Source organism: Sardina pilchardus, chromosome 13 (genome assembly GCF_963854185.1).
Source record: "Sardina pilchardus chromosome 13, fSarPil1.1, whole genome shotgun sequence".
Lineage (NCBI taxonomy): Eukaryota > Metazoa > Chordata > Actinopteri > Clupeiformes > Clupeidae > Sardina > Sardina pilchardus.
In genome coordinates, this window is record NC_085006.1 from 18,626,756 (window position 1) to 18,641,757 (window position 15,002).

Genomic DNA, 15,002 nt, shown 5'->3' on the forward strand with positions numbered 1-15,002 from the left:
CTTGTAAATTACCCTAATTAAATCACATTAGATTTTAAGCAGATGCTGTCTATAACACATGCTGTGTATTACAGCATGACTTTATTTAGATCATTCTGGGATAACTGCCAATTTAGCTATATTCATGGGTTTTATCAGGTCCCTTTCCACAGGTGTATAAATCAAGCACATTTATTTTGAATGCCGAGTGCATGAAGGGATTTGATGAATGATTAGCCTTCACTTCTAAATGTTCAGGAAGATAGGATCACAGTGAAATCAAGGTATGTCAACAATCAACACCTGTTTAGTCTAGTTGCTGCTCATGCATATTGCAATGAGAGGAATGAGGCTGCGCGTAACATGAGGAACCACCAGGCTTGTGGGACGGACACAGCACCATATAAACAACCAAGTCCGCCCCTCAGCGCATGAGACAGAAATGATTCTATCATCCTCCTATTTTGTCTGTGTCTGGTGAACACACTCTTACTCTCGCTCCCATTCTCACACTTTGAAAAGAGATTTCCTTTGAGAAGACATTTACAGCTTCCTCTTCTTTAAAGGTAAGTAGCCTACACTTATGTTGAACGTGAGGATGTCTTGGATTAAGTATTTTGAATTTTTACCTATGTGTTTTATGTTTTATTTTTATTATGATATTTACTTTTCAAAGTATTAATTGAATGTTGCCATTCTATACTTTGCTATTTGCTATTTCTGTCTGCTTTTGTTTATGTAAAGCACATTGAATGTCCTTTGTGTATAAAATGGGCTAGGCCAATACAAATAAACGACTTGACTTGACAAAGCTATTCCATTGAAATGCCTGGCAAAAACCGGATCTTTGAATTCTGTCGTCAAATTTATTTCTCAGTGGCAGCCTGTGATTGATTTAACTTTCAATCGAACCTTGTTCGGGCTGAGAAACATTTCTGTGACTCTTTAGACTAACATTTAGACTAGGAGTATACTGTCGAGCTGAACATTTTTGTGCAAAATTTGTGCATTGTTATAATGATGAGAAGATTTAGACTTGCAAGAAGCTTGCACAGCTCGAGGAAATCAAAATATGTCTGGATTGCTGTGAACATACTGATCAAATAGTTAAGGGATTTTCAACACCCTATGAGGAAATAGTTCCATTCAGAATAAAGGTCAGTCTTTTTTGTTAGGTGCTTGACCTATTTTTTAGCCTATAGTCAGTATCCTGTTCTGTTCTAAGAATCAGCCTCCGAAAGCCTCTTCAAAGACAAATTGTACGCAACATGGAACTGCTCGTAAATGCATTATATCAGAATTACTCAGCATTACTGACAGTTCAAACTATTTCCGAAACATCTCACAATATGACGTCTGACTCAAATGTATCAATACACAAGCCATCTGCATTCAGATTAATTTTGATCTTTATGATTTACTTGAAGTTTTCCTTGTTGTAATGTTTTCTCATTGCTCTGATAGGTCAAACATGAACCAGTCCTGCATTGGAGATGGACAGAACTGCTCCATCAGTGAATTCAAGCGGAATGTTTACCCAACTGCATACCTGCTCATGTTCATCATCGGACTCATAGCTAACCTAATATCACTGTATGTCTTCCTTAATATGTGGAGAGCAGAGAGAACTCTCTCATCGATCAACCTGTTCATGGTGAACCTCACTGTATCTGACCTCATGTTGATCTGCTCACTGCCCTTTCGAGCCTCGTACTACATCAACGACTCCAACTGGGTCTTTGGGGATGTCACCTGTCGCTTTATGTCCTATATATTCTATGTCAACATGTATGGAAGCGTGTACTTCCTCATGGTTCTCAGTGTGATTCGCTATGTTGCCATCACCAAACCCTACACCTATGTCCGTCAGCAGCATTATCGCTTCACCTGGCTAGTGTGTGTCTGCATATGGTTGTTGGTGTCTTTGGCATCCATTCCGAACCTCTTTGGTGGCTCAAAACAAGATGGGGAGAAGGTGAAATGCCTGGAGCTTGTGGAACCAGAGGCAACCTTATTGAACACCATTGTCATCATGAACTATGGGGCATTGTTGCTGGGTTTCCTCGTTCCCTTTTTGGTCATCCTCGTATGTTACATATTTGTGGTGCATCGCCTCTTGAAGCAAAACATTATGAAAACTCAAAGGCACCAATACAAAAAGTCATGTTCCCTCGTCATCATTGTGCTTGTCATCTTCCTGGCTTGTTTTTTGCCCTACCATGTGGCACGGTCTGTCTTTTTGCACGCTGAATGGGATCTGTGCACAAATGGAACCAGGGGCTCATGTGGATACATAATAGGAGTCCGTAAAGCTGCAGTCATCACACACTGTCTGGCCTCGGCAAACAGCTGTCTGGATCCACTCCTGTACATTTTCGTAGGAGAGAATTTCCGAAAGTTCTGGAGAATAAAAAGTCAAAGACAAAAACAAAAACAAAAACATAACAGCACACAGAGGGATAGTGTTAATGTTGCAAATGCTAAAACAGAGATGCAATTGTTAAGTACCCAATGATGAAGTTTGTTGAAAAAAAGATTGGAATTGGTGGAATGCATGCCTCCCAGGTTGAGGCAGGTCTGACAGTTGGAGCAGCAGGGATTGTGGTTTAAAAGTTGAAGATACAGTACCTGTATATGACAAGTGTGGGAAAAGAAAAGAAAAAGTCTTTATAGGAGAAGCCTGACTAATGCAGTGGCAATACACTTCATCAGGGACATGCTGAAACAGCGACACGACTTTAACACCAGTATTCACATGTTCAACACCGATACCAAGGAATGCATGAAGGGAGGAGGAAATGCAAAGTGAGGTGTCTTAAGCCCAGGCTACACCAGCTCTGCAACTGAAGCAATCAATTCTGCGTAATGTAGAAATAGCTTTAGCAGACTGGTCTGTTGGGGGCACTATGGCGCTGCAGGCTACAGTGCTCGTACCATGTACGGGTCCGAGTGCCCACGGGGACCCAGGTTCAAATCCGGCCTGCGGTCATGTCCCAATTCCACCCCATCTCTCTCTCCCACTTGTTTCCTGTCTACGTCTTCACTGTTCTATGATAAAGGCCAAAAAATATACTTTAAAAAAAAAGAAAAGGAAGACTGGTCTATTTTTTTTGGATTGTACACGCCGCTATCACATCTGTAGCCAGTTCCACTAGGCTAATTGTTGCAGCGCAGCAGATGTTACACGGATGGAATGCTTCAGTTGCGTGCCCAATGTAGCCTGCCTGTTAGTGAGTGTATCTGGGCTTTGTTCCAAGGGCCACATTTCAGTGCCCCTATCAGACAAGACTTTTAAGCTCCCATTTTGTTTCGACTGAAAAATGTTAACACATTGTATTCTGTTTTTTTTTTTTTTTTTAAATACTGTTCAATTAAATGTCTCATAAGTAGTAGGCTACAAATACGTTATTCACTAAGCAAAACAATTTGCTTTGTATGACACTTCCTTAATTAGTAAAAAAAAGAGTAATGTTTTGGAGTGTGTGTTTCTGTACTTCTGTGATCTACATATGAGTCACTGTTTGTTGCAGCTTTAAAACCAGTCTCACCAATTGATTATCATGTACCACAGTCTCACCAATTAACTTTCATGCAACTTTTTGGATTTCTAGCCTGTTGATATAGTTCATCATTACACAAATAGCCAATGGACAATATATTGTTATGTATATGTATCATGAGGCCTTATACTGACATTTTATTTTGCTGCTATTATGGCATTTACGGCATTACTCTTGAAACTCATGAAGTGGCTACTTTAATGATTACAGTCAAACTTACCTGCTAGTCAACAGTTAACTGATGTTGCTTCAATAGAGCTGTATCTAGCTTCCTGAGATGTTTTTGTTTATTAAATTACAGTAAATGTAACATCTTCATTTATGTATGCATGCACTGGCATGGTATTTAGTACCACACATTTATGTCATAAGAGGGCGTGCTTCTGAATGACATGTCTATCATTCTATTACAGATAAAACAAAGTCACTAATATTTAGCAAAACAATTGAAAATGTGTTCATTTGTGTAATGTATTTATATAACATGACAGTTGGTGTCATTACCTCTGCTGTTTGTGGGTTTGTTTGTTTCATTGTCATTAGCGTTACACACAAACTACCAGTACAAATGTGAAACTTAGTGGAAGCGCGTAGAATACGCAGAGCATGAACCCATTTTTTTTTTTTTTTTTTTTAAAGACATCCTTGTGAGATAGGCAGAGGTCTGTGCCTTTCATTTTACAAGTCAAGAAAGAGTGAGGCTACTACAGGGACCAATGTGGGGACCAATGACAAACTGGCTTATCTAGCCCACCCGGATCATTGGTCTGATTGGGTGAAGGACTATCCAAATGCGTATAGAGTCATTTAAATTATGCCCATTGATCATGCCTCGCAGTAGAACATACAGGGCATAATCTCCAGACTGTACAATCTTTAAAGATTGTGCTTGGTCTGGTGATAGCCAGGCTACAAGGCTACCTTTCAGTCTTGTCAAAACAAGAAGCTCCTAAATTTAAAGGGGGAATTTAAAGGGGGAACAAAGAACAGTCCAAATAAAGCACAAGCACGCACACACACAGGCGAACACATACACATTGTACATGTTCATTCATAGCCATATTTAGTCTGCTCTTATCAGCACTGCACATATTTATTTTAGCTTATATTACTGTAAACCAACTGTATACTACTGTCTACACGGCACTATCCAGTCCATACCACCAGTATATTATATATTATACTTTGCATATCACATTGCAAACTGCATCTCGTTGTCTTTGTACTTTCTTTCCTGAAGGACAAGGCTGTGTAGGCCAGGCCTAAACATTCTAGCAGTGGTACTACCCACTACTTATCCTAACAAAATATTCCATTCAATGTTCAAACTGTATACTAACTTTATGGGCCCTATCTTACACCCAGCGGAACGCACACTGCAAGGCTTGCTCTATCTTACACTCAATAAAGTGATGAATTTGAATTCACTATGCCGTTCCACTATTATTAAAGGAACACTTCACCATTTTTTCATATTAAACTACTGTATGTTATTCGCTCAATTAAGATGAGTTGATACATACCTCTCACGTTTCAATGCGTGCACTAAATGGCTCTGGCGCACGGCACAACTTTGATAGCACTTAGCCCAATGCATTCATTAGGATCCAAACAGAGATGAAGTTAGAAGTGTCCAAACACCTCCATGTTTCCCCTATTAAAATACAGATACACGAGTAGTCACACGACCAAGTATGGTGAGACAAAATAAAACGTGGTGCATTTCTAAGCAGGTAAAAGGGATAACTATATTATACGAATCAGAGAATGAATCAGAGGTCCGCAGTTTCCTGCGATTGGCTGGGTATAGCAGCAGATTCATACCCCAGTTCGCTGCCATCTCAGAGCCGCTGCGGAATCTGTCCAAGAAAGATGTGCCATTTGTCTTCGGCCCAGAACAGACAGTGGCATTCGAGTCACTCAAGAAGAAGTTAGCCAAGGTGGGCACAATGGCATACTTTGACAAAGATGCCCCCACAAAAGTCATAGGTGATGCAGGGCCAGTGGGCATACAGTAGGTGCAGTTCTGATACAGGAACAGGGAGCTATGGTGCCTATATACGGGAGCAGGAGCCTGACAGACTGTGAAAAGAGATATTCTGAAACGGAGCGCAAGGCCCTGCCACTGGTTTGGGCATGTGAACGCCTACCTATACCCATACATACAGTATATGGCAAGAGGTTCGGCCTGGTAACAGATCATACGGCCCTGGAGGTGATCTATAGCCCCAGATCAAAGCCATGCGCCCGGATTGAGCGTTGGGAGCTCCGCCTCCAACCTTATGACTTTCAAGGAATACACATAGCCGGAGAGTACAGCATTGCTGATCCTCTGTCTCGTCTCCTGGGGGGGACACTGCTAAGAAGCCGACACACAAACACAGAGCAGAGGAATACGTGCAATTTGTGGTGGTGCAGGTGATGCCCAGGGCACTCACTATGAGGGAGGTGTAGAGAGAGCCTACGCAGAGGATGAGGTGAGAAAAGCGATATAGACGGGCCGATTTGAAAAGTGTTCATTATGCCCGTATCGCAAATGAACTCTGTAACATTGGGCAGTTAGTGCTGAGTGGGACACGGATTGTCCTACCACATGCCCTAGAGAACAGAGCTTTAACCTTAGCTCACGAAGGACACTTAGGCATTGTAGGGACAAAACAACATTTTTTTTTTTTTAAGATAATTTTTTGGGCTTTTTATGCCTTTATTTGGACAGGACAGTAGAGAGAATGACAGGAAGTGAGTGGGAGAGAGTCGGGGTGGGATCCGGAAAGGACCACGGGGCGGGAATCGAACCCGGGTCGCCAGCGTACGGTGCAGGTGCCCCAGCCAGCCGCGCCACCGCCGGGGCAGGGACAAAACAACATTTGAGGGGAAAGGTGTGGTGGCCGGGAATGTATGGGCCGACAGAAAAATATGTCAAATCATGTCACGGGTGCCAACTAGTGGCGCGGCCGACCTACCAGAGCCATTGCGACCCACAGTTCTCCCTGATGGACCATGGCAGGACATTGCCACAGACTTGTTAGGTCCACTACCAACAGGACATTCTATCCTGGTAGTTGTAGACGACTACAGCCGATTATGAGTTCGAGATCATGCGACAGATAAACTGACTTTGATTTGTTTAGAGAACATCTTCAGCCGCCACGGTCTGCCTGTCTCTATCAGGTCTGACTGTGGCTGTGGGCCACAGTTCTTGTCATCACAGTTCCAGACTTCTGTCAAGAGAACGGCATACAACGCGTGAAGACAACACCTTAATGGGCACAAGCGAATGGAGAAGTCGAGAGGCAAAACGCGCAGATCATGAAACGGATCCGCATTGTGCAGGCGGAGGGACTCGACTGGCAGAAGGAGCTGCGAAAATACGTCACCATCTACAGATCCATTGACCACTCCACCATGGGCAGGAGCCCCGCCGGACTCTTGTTCAATCAAAAGCTCAGAGGAAAGCTGGCAGACAATAGTACACCGAAAAATGATCTGGGGGCCCGGAACACTGATGCTGAACACAAGGGCCAAGTGCGGCAAGTCCAAAGTGTACGCTGACGAGCGGTGCAGAGCCAGACCGTCCCAAGTGCAGGTGGGAGACGATGTGCTTTTGAAACAGGACAAGACAGATAAGTTCACAGCAACATTTAACCAGACACCTCACACGATAATTAGAATAGTAACAACCTGGTAGTCGAGTCATCCTCAGGAAGCCTACTCCAGAAACACCACATATGTGAAAGTGTACACACCAGCCAAGCAGACACCACCACCTGGTGAAAGCAGAACACAGACAGTGGGTGATTCAGAAAACAAATGCGTTGATCATGCTGTAAGGTCTACACCATGAGACGTTTGCTCAGGGGTCATCCCCATGTTGATGCTCTTACTCGCAGAGAAGTGAAAATGCCCCAGAGATTCACAAGCTTTGTTATGAAGTGCCTGTGTTATAGGAATGCATATGTTCATGTGTATGTTCAATGAAAATATATACACAGTGCTAGCTGGCATAAATGTTTATTTGAAAAGAAACAAGGTCTATTTTGACAGAGAATGTGTGATGATGATTGGATTTATTATGGTTATTGTTCAAGTAGTAGTTCAAGAAGTGTAACAAATATAATACCTTATTAACTGTCAGTGTGATTAACCTCAGCTGAAGAAATTTAGCAAAATCAATGTATAAACCTTGGCTAATAGTTGGGAAACTAGATGTACCACATGGCTGTTCAAAATATGACCGCCAGTTCTGCATCTCTCCGCAAACACTTGTCAACTTGTTTTTATCTCCTAGTTGTGCAATTTATAGTCGGGGGTGGAGTGGCCCCCAGGACCAAACAAAATTTTCCTGTAAAAGTCTACTTAAGTGACATTCCATTCTTAATCCACAGGGTTTAATATGATGTTGAAGCCATAACAGCTTCGACTCTTCTGGGAGGGCCTTCCACAATGAGTGTGTTTATGGGAATTTTTGACCATTCCTCCAGAAGTGCATTTGTGAGGACGTCACACATTGATGTTGAACAAGGAGACTGGCTTCCAGTCTCCACTCAAATTAGTCAGAAAGGTGTTCTAACAATCAAAAGGTGCTCTAATATTCATTTGTGATATATGATTCATTCACAATATATATTTTTAATTAAGAGATTAAGATACATTTCCAAAAGATGATCTTTATTCCTCTTTGTAGTCCACTTTAGCATGGGTTCTTAACTTATACAGTGTACTTCTACAAACCAAAAGGTTCATCTTTATCTCAAGCCTACCTTGAATGTGACTACTAGATCATTATTTTGAAAGTTTTAATACCGCTCTGGTTTTAATGAGTAAATTGCGCCCTCTGCAGGAAATTAAGAGGTATGACGACATAACATTTGTCATTGTGTCATAGTCTGTAGCCTATCAGAAATTGTCCCGAGTATGGACAGCCAAATGTGACAGCTTACCTTCTGTCTTAAAGGCTGTAATCTAGATGTAGGCTAGATATGGCCTTAGGTAGGTCAGTTTAGTGGGGTAACTGTCAGTTCAGATGACGTTGCAATTTGTCTGATGGACTTTCCCAAGTCAGCGTCCTAATTAGTCTACGTGTCATATTTGGTTACAGTTATGATGATGGTTAATAGTTTGGGATATTTCAAGAGGGGTAAAGGCATACTGTTCAACATGTACTTAGTTTATTTAGCGCTTCTTATGGGTTCTGGTATAGTAATAGCATAGTAGACTATGTATTTTCATTAGGCCGTTGATTGAATTGATTGTTATTTATTATTGCTATTCTCCTTCATGTAGCCTTATCATGTCATTATATGATTGATTGATTGATTGATTGATTGATTGAATGGACAGCCTATTATTTTCGTTGTTTATTTTCATTAGGCTATTGATTTAATTTACATTGTTTATTATTGCTATTCTCCCAAATGTAGGCCGACCAACTTTTTACATTTGTTCAGTGTTACATCACGTATTGTATTGTTGTTATTTTTATCTGTCACTTTGGACAAAACGTCTGCTATCCCATAACCCAGAGTCTCACCATAACCCTCACTATCCCGATACGCATGCGCACTAGGCTTTGTGTACATTCTTGTGGATGGCGTTTACACAGATGGTTAAAGGGCCCTGTGCACTAACATGCAGAGAGATTTACAATTGTAGCTAGAATTTAGCGAGACTCATTGACAGTTGATTTCGGGATTGGAAAATCCTTTTCAGTCATCATTATATAGTTTTCCAGGATCATCTCTATGATGTCACATATCACAAACTCCAGGATTGGGAAGACAGTCGAGAAATGTATTAAGAGTGCTTAAGAAGCCACGTATCGTTAGCTTGCTAGCTAGTTATCCAAGTGAATGCGAGGAGGCTAGTTTTCGATACACTGACAGATTAAATTCAGTCATACAGCAGTCAGTATTATTTGTGTTCTTGCAAATAAGGCTCGAGCGAGAAACAGCTGTGGTGAGTAGCAAAAAACGTTTCCCTTAGCTGCTACGAAGTCAGCAATCATTGGTATCAAATTGTCACAGCCTTCGTTCGCTAAGCTGAAACTGGACGCTTGACTTATTGTTAGCCTCTGTAGTAGTTGTAGCTGGCTGACAGGCTAGACAGGCTTGTTACCCAGTGTCGATGTCTAAACTAATATTGTCCGATCTGCCAAAATGAGCTGCCAATCGCTAACATTAGGTAGTTAGATTGCAAAATTAGACCTAACCAAATTAGCACAGCATGTCACGTCCCATGGAGGTTTACTTTGTAGTATGTACTTCATGTTACTTGTAATTTTAGGCTCAGGATAGACTGTTACTACAGCCAATTAATTTAAATAACCAAAGTAAAGTGACACGTTGGTAATGTTGTTGTAGGTGTATGGACGACCAACATTTGCTAGCAGCTTGCTGGCGGTGCAATCCAACGAGTTATGTGGTTGCAGTCACCAAACAACATAATGTTACATTGCTAGCTTGCATTGATGTGTTATTTAGTCAACTAACTGGTTACCGAACAATATGGCATCGACGTTAGCTACCTATCGATGACTATGTACTTAGTTTGCAAGCTGTTTAGTAAGTGGTATGCTATAGCTAGTTGTGCACAAGCTTAGCATTAGCCTGCTAGCGAGTGTTACCATAGGGTTCGTTTACCACATTACCTTGCTATTTGTTTTAAACACAAACCAATACCCTGGATTAAATGTTAACTTTTTAACATCCGCGTAACTTCAAAAAGTTAAAATCATCTGATTATGAATCTAATGTATAAGCTAACTACCGTTAAAGCTAGGTAAGGAACTCTTTCACTTGGTAGCTTGCTAGCAGTGATGTTATTTGTCCACGTCAACACAGAAATAATGACGCGATTGCCAATATTATGACTTTCAAGTGAGAAATGCATGTAATGCTAGTCATCTATTTAGTCTGAAAATGACTCATAAGCATGTCTACACCAGGAAACAGTTCGCAAAGTCATGATCAGACATTTAAGTTACATTGGATAGATAGCTACAGTTAGCTAAGTACCATATTTGAAAGCTGTTGTGGACGTGCAGAGTTCAAGTCTGCAGCCTCAGCAATTAACAGTGCCCTCTAGTATCGCAATAAATGTCACGAATAGTGAGATGCTATGACCATTTCTCTTGTTATTTAACTTTGATTAGCAAAGCCCTCGTTGGTTGCATGCAATTGCAATTCATTGACAATGATTGTAATGTATTAAACTGTACCATCTGGTTACCACTCATTTGAAACATTTCCACAAGACAGTTAACGATCAAAATGTAATGCTTAGCTGCTACCTGTAATGTCTACTATTATGCTGCCTGGCTTACAGTAAACTTTTCCTTGTGTTGTCTTGGAGTTCTCTGCATGAAGTAGGTAGGTTTAGGTTATATATAATACATCTATGAAGGCTTTCTACTCAGTTCATCCAAGTAGTTTGAGTGGAGTTTGAGAGGGTTGGGACCCTGGTGCAGGCTGTGGTGCCATGAATGGAAGAAGACCACTACAGTACCTACCACTAAGCTCCTAATACGTTCTAAAATCATGAGGTTGTGATCAGAGGCCATCATTTTCCTTGCAAATATTTGCTGAATTATTATTTTTCAGGATTGTCAGTCTTGGCTTAATGTCAGTGTAGTGGAATATGTGCATTCACCCACCTGAAAATGCCTTGCACTGTCGAAAAATGATAAATAATAAGCCTTTCTTTCTTTTACACCAGAGGCATGAATTGTCTTGTCTCTAATGAATTGATGTCTAATATGACATTGCTGTAAAACAAATGGCTACAGGTGCTTATTTGCATAGGCTATGTTATCTAGTGATGGTCGGTTTCACAAAGAAAAGACAAGCAGATGTTTGTGCTGGTTTCTCTCTCATGCTCTTTCAATTCTCACTTTCTTGTCCTATAGTTAAAAAAAAAAACACCTCCAGATGCCTCCCCCTGTCCTCAGTGTTTTCATTTCTTTTATAAATAACCATTCCATCATCATGATTCTCAAGAAAATTCCATTTTACCGTTCCAATGTTTCATATTCTTGTGCATTGATATTATTCTCAGCATATTGAAAATGGTCATTTACGGGAAGTTTGATTGAGAGAAGTTTCATTCACTGATGACTGGTGGAATGCCCCCGTTTATTCACTGTAAGAAGACGAAGGAAGTACTGGCCTGTTAGGAGATTAGGTCACACTCACCCTTTGGTGCATCTCTCCAACCTTGAAGTTAGACTTAAATGTCCAGAAATGTTCTGGGACGATATTCTAGCAGAAACGTAGCCATCCCTGTCCTGGGATTGTTTCAATGAATGAAACTTGTATAATCTAGGAGTTGTTCTACAAAAGGATGCAATTAATTAAGCTCTTAAATGTTGTTTTCTTTATTAAAGAGACTTGAGCTATGTATTTGTTGTGATAAGGACTGATATGAAATATATTAGAAACATGGAATTAAACATCGATTCTAGAAATAAATAGGAATTTACAACTATCCCCAAGTTTTCATTATGTCCTGTCATGTCTTATGTTAAAGCCTTATGTAACCGGGCCTAACAACCCTGTGCCGGGGCTTGACAAATTGCCTATTAGTTATTATTGGTCATTTTTTTAAAATGTAGTTTATTCAAGAATGGAAACATACAGGAAGTGAGCTGTCTCCGCTACACTTTCATGTATCAAAACAGTCTTACTACGTATATAGACTCAGGACCTCATTTTGGAGGACGCTCAAGATATTTGATGAACTTTGACCTCTAGCAGGCGTTGCAACAAGCAAAAATGCATTTTGGCCAGTAGCTGTTGATGTGTAGCCTACGGAATTAAAACTTTCTATTGGTGTCTGACAACACTGTGGGAGGTCCTTAGGCTGACACAGGCCACAGACAATTAAATGTAAGTTCAACACACCTTATGATTTACGGCATGATGGATTTGGCTGCCATATTGGATTTAATCAAAAACACTGAGAAGCTTTCACAGGTGACACATTTTCCTCAAATCTTCACTACATTTGATGCAGACCAGTTCAGACCATGCCTAACAAAAGTCTTCCACCAAACAGGAAGTGAGCTCATATCTCGTCAACTGTTATCGGCACTAAACTTATTACATGGACTTCTGATCCCATTAGCAGTATGCTCAACAAATTTGGTGACCCCTGTGCATAAATGCATTTTGGCTTGTAACTCTTGATGTGTTTGTTATTACAACTTACTAGGGATGTCCGTCAATACTCTGGGAGCTTCCAAGGCTGATGCATACCAGCTTATGACATCAACATGACCGATCTTGCTCTTGTCATCTTGGATGTTGTCAAAAACGCGAAATCATTTTTACAGGTCACAGATATTGTCTGTTTGTGATGAAAACCTGGCACAGATGAACTTCAGACTGAGCCTTAGATACATCTTGATTTTTGAATCCATTTTCACAAGCGTAAACCCAACACAGCCAATCGAATTCCATTACGAAGCCGCAGGAAGCGACCATATATCTCGGCAGTCTTTGATTGCTAGATATGGAACTTTCTCTGACAGCTTACAGCCATATTTTTGATGCAACAGCATTGAGTTGCCATGACAACTCCAGTCTATGCTTGGCCCCCTCATTGCTGCTTGCAGCTATGTTTATTAACTCAAACTCAGAGAGGCTCTGAATGCTGTTAAGGTAGGCTGGCATGACTAGTTTTGTTTACTCATGGCGATGGTTAGGTAGAGAAAATGGGAATGGAGCCGGATCTTGGTGGAAAAGGGCTAAGAATACCCTGTGTATTGGTGGTGTGACTCTCTTAACCCTTGCTGACCTGAGTGCCTCTTGCCCCACAAGATCAGGTGGTTGAAGAGATGGTGACCGAGAGCTCTCATTTGCCAAGTGGCTGTGGAGCCCCAGACGTGTGACTGCCACTTCTTGAGACTCTCAGGGATCTCGTCAGGGCCACTATGCCTGATGCTACGTCACCGGAATCGTGCATGCTACATCCCTTATTTAGAAATGAACCGATTCTGTGCAGTGTAGCAGTTAATCTATCAGTGATGGTATCATTAGCTGTAGGAAGTCTTGCCCAACAGTCTGCAGTCAAAGGAAGCATGGTAGTCCAGCGTCTTCATATTTTCAATACATGCTCGATTTCGTAATTAATTACTTTGGTAATGTGCAATTCCCAGTAGCATCTTTTGTTATTGCAATTAATTTATTTAAAACAGTGACATATTAATAACATTAAAAATGTAAATATGTAAGATTATAGCCAGAGGTTAATTTCCATCTTTAGTCCCTTTGGCAGGTTGATACATAAAACAACATTACAGTAACAAACAACAAACATTCAATACACAACAAGCAAACAAATGATCAGTGTACAAATCACGCAGAGTTATGATTTTTCAGTAACCATGGTTTTAGGTTTTGTTTGCTTACAAAGGGTTGACAGTTCACATATTGCACTAGATATTGTATTCCAGGTTTGAGAAACAACAGAATTTCCCTTTGGGATGATTAAAGTATATCTATCTATCTATCTATCTATCTATCTATCTATCTACTGTATCGATCTAGATGCTCTATAAGAGAATACAGCTTGTCCAAAGGCACTACACATTTATGGAACTAAGCAATCACCTCTAGAGTCTGCTGTGGTTCGCCTGTCTGGATTGACCTTTTTTTTTAAACAATCTTGTAGTGGAAGTGGGGCTAGACAATGAAAACGTGTAAATACCAGAACCGAGTCAATGTATTTAAGTGTTTTCCCAGCTTAGTATATACTCACATTAACTGTTTGTGAGACCGCAAACCAAGGTCCATTAGGTAGAAAGTACCTATTGAGGACCGAAGGATGTCAAACATGTGTTTCCCTGCATCAGGATGTCGAAACTGTGAAGTGATTAGATAATTTATCGCTTGCTCAATCAATCAAACAAACAATCAATCAATCATTGACCCAGTCTTTATTTGTACGGCTCCGTTTTGCACCAGTTTGATATGTGCTCACATTCTAAGACGAATGCTACAGCATTATAAATGGTCTAGCTTATTGATAATTTTCTTTGGTAGATCTGAAAAAAGAGTGTTGCAATAGTCAAGGACACTAGTGTTAAAAGCATGCTAGTTTTTCTGTATCTGCTTGATAAATAAATGATTGTGTTTGGCAATGTTTCTGACTCAGAAAGGGCAATGCAATTCTGTAACTGACTAATAAGGGCGTTCTGGTCTGTTGTATCAAGTGCAGTCATCTTTTTGTCAAACAGTCTGTGAAAAGTTTGTAGGGATGTGAGTGAGCAGGTGTGGGTTTCAGTTTCATTACTTCTTATATCAGCAGTTGTAAATTCAGGTGGATGAACAGTGTGGAGAGACAGGCACCCACAAATATGTAGCATGATGTGGTTAAGACCTGATTTTGGCTATTGTGTCTGTTTTGGTGTTCCTGATAAATAAGCTTCAGTTGAAAAGGCAGTAGGTGTTGCACTGCCATATGCTC

General features: G+C 40.7%; 2 protein-coding genes across 2 annotated transcripts in view; both read left to right on the forward strand.

Annotated features, from left to right (window-relative positions):
- The first annotated feature begins 459 nt into the window (after positions 1-459).
- On the forward strand, positions 460-4,094 carry cysltr2b (cysteinyl leukotriene receptor 2b). The gene is made up of 2 exons (XM_062553246.1): positions 460-545; positions 1,444-4,094. The coding sequence occupies exon 2, from the start codon at positions 1,451-1,453 to the stop codon at positions 2,492-2,494; it is 1,044 nt and encodes a 347-aa protein (XP_062409230.1). The 5' UTR covers positions 460-545; positions 1,444-1,450; the 3' UTR covers positions 2,495-4,094.
- Positions 4,095-9,111: 5,017 nt separating this feature from the next.
- Positions 9,112-15,002, forward strand: part of fndc3a (fibronectin type III domain containing 3A) — a 70,016-nt gene continuing 64,125 nt past the window's right edge. Inside the window, exon 1 of the mRNA XM_062552083.1 lies at positions 9,112-9,494. The gene's annotated coding sequence lies outside the window, so the exon portion shown is untranslated. The remainder of the gene's footprint in view (positions 9,495-15,002) is intronic.